This window comes from Brassica napus, unplaced genomic scaffold (genome assembly GCF_020379485.1).
Source record: "Brassica napus cultivar Da-Ae unplaced genomic scaffold, Da-Ae ScsIHWf_1338;HRSCAF=1908, whole genome shotgun sequence".
Taxonomy (NCBI): Eukaryota; Viridiplantae; Streptophyta; class Magnoliopsida; order Brassicales; family Brassicaceae; genus Brassica; species Brassica napus.
In genome coordinates, this window is record NW_026014754.1 from 38,169 (window position 1) to 41,593 (window position 3,425).

Below are 3,425 nucleotides of genomic sequence, written 5' to 3' on the forward strand. Positions count from 1 at the left end.
AAGAGTTTGAGGATGTGTTTCGGGCACTACAGGGCATTCCCCCTGATAGGGCTGGCCGGTTCATAATAGAACTAGAACCAGGGACGGCCCCAATGTCCAAAAGTCCATATCGTATGGCTCCGGTCGAGATGGCCGAGCTAAAGAAGCAACTGGAAGAGTTGTTGGACAAAGGGTTCATACGACCAAGTGTCTCGCCTTGGGGAGCACCAGTTCTTTTTGTGAAGAAAAAGGCTGGTAGCTTCAGGCTGTGTATTGATTACCGAGGGTTGAATAGGGTTACTGTGAAGAACAAGTACCCATTACCCAGAATTGATTAGCTGTTGCATCAGCTCAAAGGGGCCAAATGGTTTTCCAAGATTGATTTCGCCTAGTATCATCAGATCCCAATTGAGCCTAATGATATCAGGAAGACGGCGTTCCGGACCAGGTATGGCCACTATGAGTTTGTGGTTATGCCATTTGGTCTAACCAATGCACCAGCTGCATTCATGAAGAAGATGAATGGTATCTTTCGAGATTTCTTGGATGAATTTGTAATCATCTTCATAGATGACATACTTGTATATTCCAGAAACAAGGAAGACCATGAGAAGCATCTCAGGGCCGTACTAGGACGTTTGAGGGAACAAAAACTCTTTGCCAAACTAAGCAAGTGTAGTTTCTGGCAGAAGAGCGTTGGGTTCCTCGGACACATTGTGTCTGATCAGGGCGTGTCAGTAGATCCGGAGAAGGTTCAGACTATACGAGATTGGCCACAGCCTAGGAATGCTACTGAGGTTAGGAGTTTCCTAGGGCTGGCCGGCTACTACAGAAAGTATGTCAAGGGGTTTGCCAGTTTGGCTCAACCCATGACACGACTTACAGGCAAGGATGTGAAGTTTGCCTGGAATGAAGGGTGTGAGAAGTGTTTCTCAGCTCTAAAGGATATGCTGACGAATGCACCAATATTGGTATTGCCGGAGGGAGATCAACCTTATGTGGTCTATACGGATGCGTCCATCACTGGGTTGGGGTGCGTCCTGAAACATGGGAAGGTGATTGCTTATGCTTCGAGACTGCTGAGAAAGCATGAAGGGAATTATCCGATCCATGATCTAGAGATGGCGGCCGTGGTGTTTGCTTTGAAGATATAGAGATCGTATCTGTACGGAGCCAAAGTCCAGATTCTCACTGATCATAAGAGCTTGAAGTACATTTTCACTCAGCCTGAGTTGAACTTGAGACAAAGAAGATGGATTGAGTATGTTTCTGATTATGATCTGGACATATCATACCATCTAGACAAGGCTAACCTATTGGCTGATGCCTTAAGCCGGAGAAGGGCAGATGTCTCGGCCGAAAGAGAAGCGGATGAACTAGAAGGGATGGTTCGGTCACTACATCTAAATTCCTTGGTTGGACGTGATGAGCCATTGGGATCCGAGGAAGTGGATCAGGCCGATCTACTTACCAGGATACAGCAGGCCAAGAGTTTGGATGAGAACTTGCAAAAAGTGGCTCTTAACGATAAGACGGAGTATCAGATCACAAGCAACGAAACAATCTTGGTGAATGGCCGAGTAAGTGTTCCAAACAGCAAGGGGCTTAAAGAAGAGATTATGAGTCAGGCTCATAAGTCAAAGTTCTCAGTCCACCCCAGGCTGAATAAGATGTATAGGGATTTAAAAAGGTACTATCACTGGGTAAGGATGAAAACAGCCGAGTGGGTGGCGAGGTGTCCTACTTGCCAGCTTCTGAAGGCCGAACATCAAGTGCCCAATGGTATGCTCTAGAATCTCCCCATACCAGAGTGGAAGTGGGATCACATCACAATGGATTTTGTGACCGATTTTCCTACGACCAGGAACCAAAAGGATGCGGTTTGGGTGGTGGTTGACAGACTAACCAAGTCGGCCCACTTCTTACCAATGCAGAAAGGAGATGGAGTGGATCAGATCGTGAGGATTTACTTGGACGAGATAGTACGTCTGCATGGAGTGTCGGCTAGTATTGTCTCGGACAGAGACTCTAGGTTCACCTCTTACTTCTGGCAGGCTTTTCAAAAAGCCTTAGGAACAAGAATGAACATGAGCACAGCCTATCATCCTCAGACGGATGGGCAGTCAGAGAGGACAATCCAGACATTGGAGGACATGTTAAGGGCCGTGGTGTTGGATTGGGGCGACTCATGGGAAAAGCATCTACCCTTGGTCGAGTTTGCCTACAACAACAGTTTCCACACTAGCATTGGGATGTCACCTTATGAAGCACTGTATGGACGGCCTTGCAGGACGCGATTATGCTGGACCCAAGTGGGGGAGAGGAGCATGTTGGGTCCTGAGATAGTGGAAGAAACCACCGAGAAAATAAGGTTCTTAAAGGAGAAAATGAAAGAAGCACAGGATCGTCAAAAGAGTTATGCATATAGACGAAGGAAACATATTGAGTTTGAAGTTGAAGACTTGGTATATCTCAAGATGATCACATTCAAAGGGAGGGCTATAGTTTCTGGCAGAAGAAAACTAGACCCTAGGTACTTGGGTCCGTTCAGAATCATAGAAAGAGTTGGGGCTGTGGCTTATAAGTTGGAACTGCCACCAGCCATGGATGCGTTCCACAACATGTTTCATGTGTCCCAACTCCGAAAATGTTTGTCTGATCAGGACATAGTCCTACACGAGATCCCTACAGATTTGGGTAAGAATCTGACTCTAGAGACGAGGCCGGTCCGCATAGTGGATCGAACAGAAAAGACAACAAGGAAGAAGACCATTCCCATGATCAAGGTCGTGTGGGAATACAATGGCAAGGATGTAATCACTTGGGAAACAGAGGCAAGGATGAAGGCCGAGTATCCTGAGTGGTATGATCAGGTGGTCCCCGAGGAAACACATGATGAGGATTCGAGGACGAATCCATCCCAAGTGGGGGAGACTTCTCATGTCCCCAGTCCGAGATAGGATCGTTGGGATGAGCCATGGTGTGGGGAGATGCACCAGTCAGGTCATTAGACCAGTAGACAAGCGTATCATGGCTCAGACATAGAGTTAAGGGCATCAAAGTGTTGAGACTTAACCAGGGTGAAGAAAGAATGGGTTTAATAGAGCTGGACGAGTGATGTGGGAGCTGGACGGGACAGCGGCCGAGCTTGGGCAGCTCAGGGAAGCTCAATGGGAGATCAGTCAGTATGCATCAGCTCGTGGAGCTAGAAGGACTACCTCACTCAGCTGGGACCAGCTAGCAGTCAGCTCAACTCAGCTGGGCCGAGTGTTCATGTCCTGGATGGTTGGGCGGTTACTAGGACGGTTATGGTGGTTTGGTTAGATGGTCCGGCCATGGTATGGACGGTCAGTTAAAGGGCTTGGCCTTGGCTTCAGGATAGAGAACCGACAGGGACAGGGACATGAGCAGTTGGAGGCAGTTGAGGACCGGTTGGGGGCAGTTAT

General features: G+C 47.9%; 2 protein-coding genes across 2 annotated transcripts; both read left to right on the forward strand.

Moving 5' to 3' along the window:
* The first annotated feature begins 1,364 nt into the window (after nucleotides 1-1,364).
* On the forward strand, nucleotides 1,365-1,772 carry LOC125596937. Its single transcript, XM_048771945.1, has one exon. The coding sequence runs from the start codon at nucleotides 1,365-1,367 to the stop codon at nucleotides 1,770-1,772; it is 408 nt and encodes a 135-aa protein (XP_048627902.1).
* A 39-nt stretch (nucleotides 1,773-1,811) lies between these two features.
* Nucleotides 1,812-2,939, forward strand: LOC125596938. The gene is made up of 2 exons (XM_048771946.1): nucleotides 1,812-2,291; nucleotides 2,457-2,939. Exons 1-2 carry the CDS (start codon nucleotides 1,812-1,814, stop codon nucleotides 2,937-2,939), a joined length of 963 nt encoding a protein of 320 aa, XP_048627903.1.
* Nucleotides 2,940-3,425: the final 486 nt, after the last annotated feature.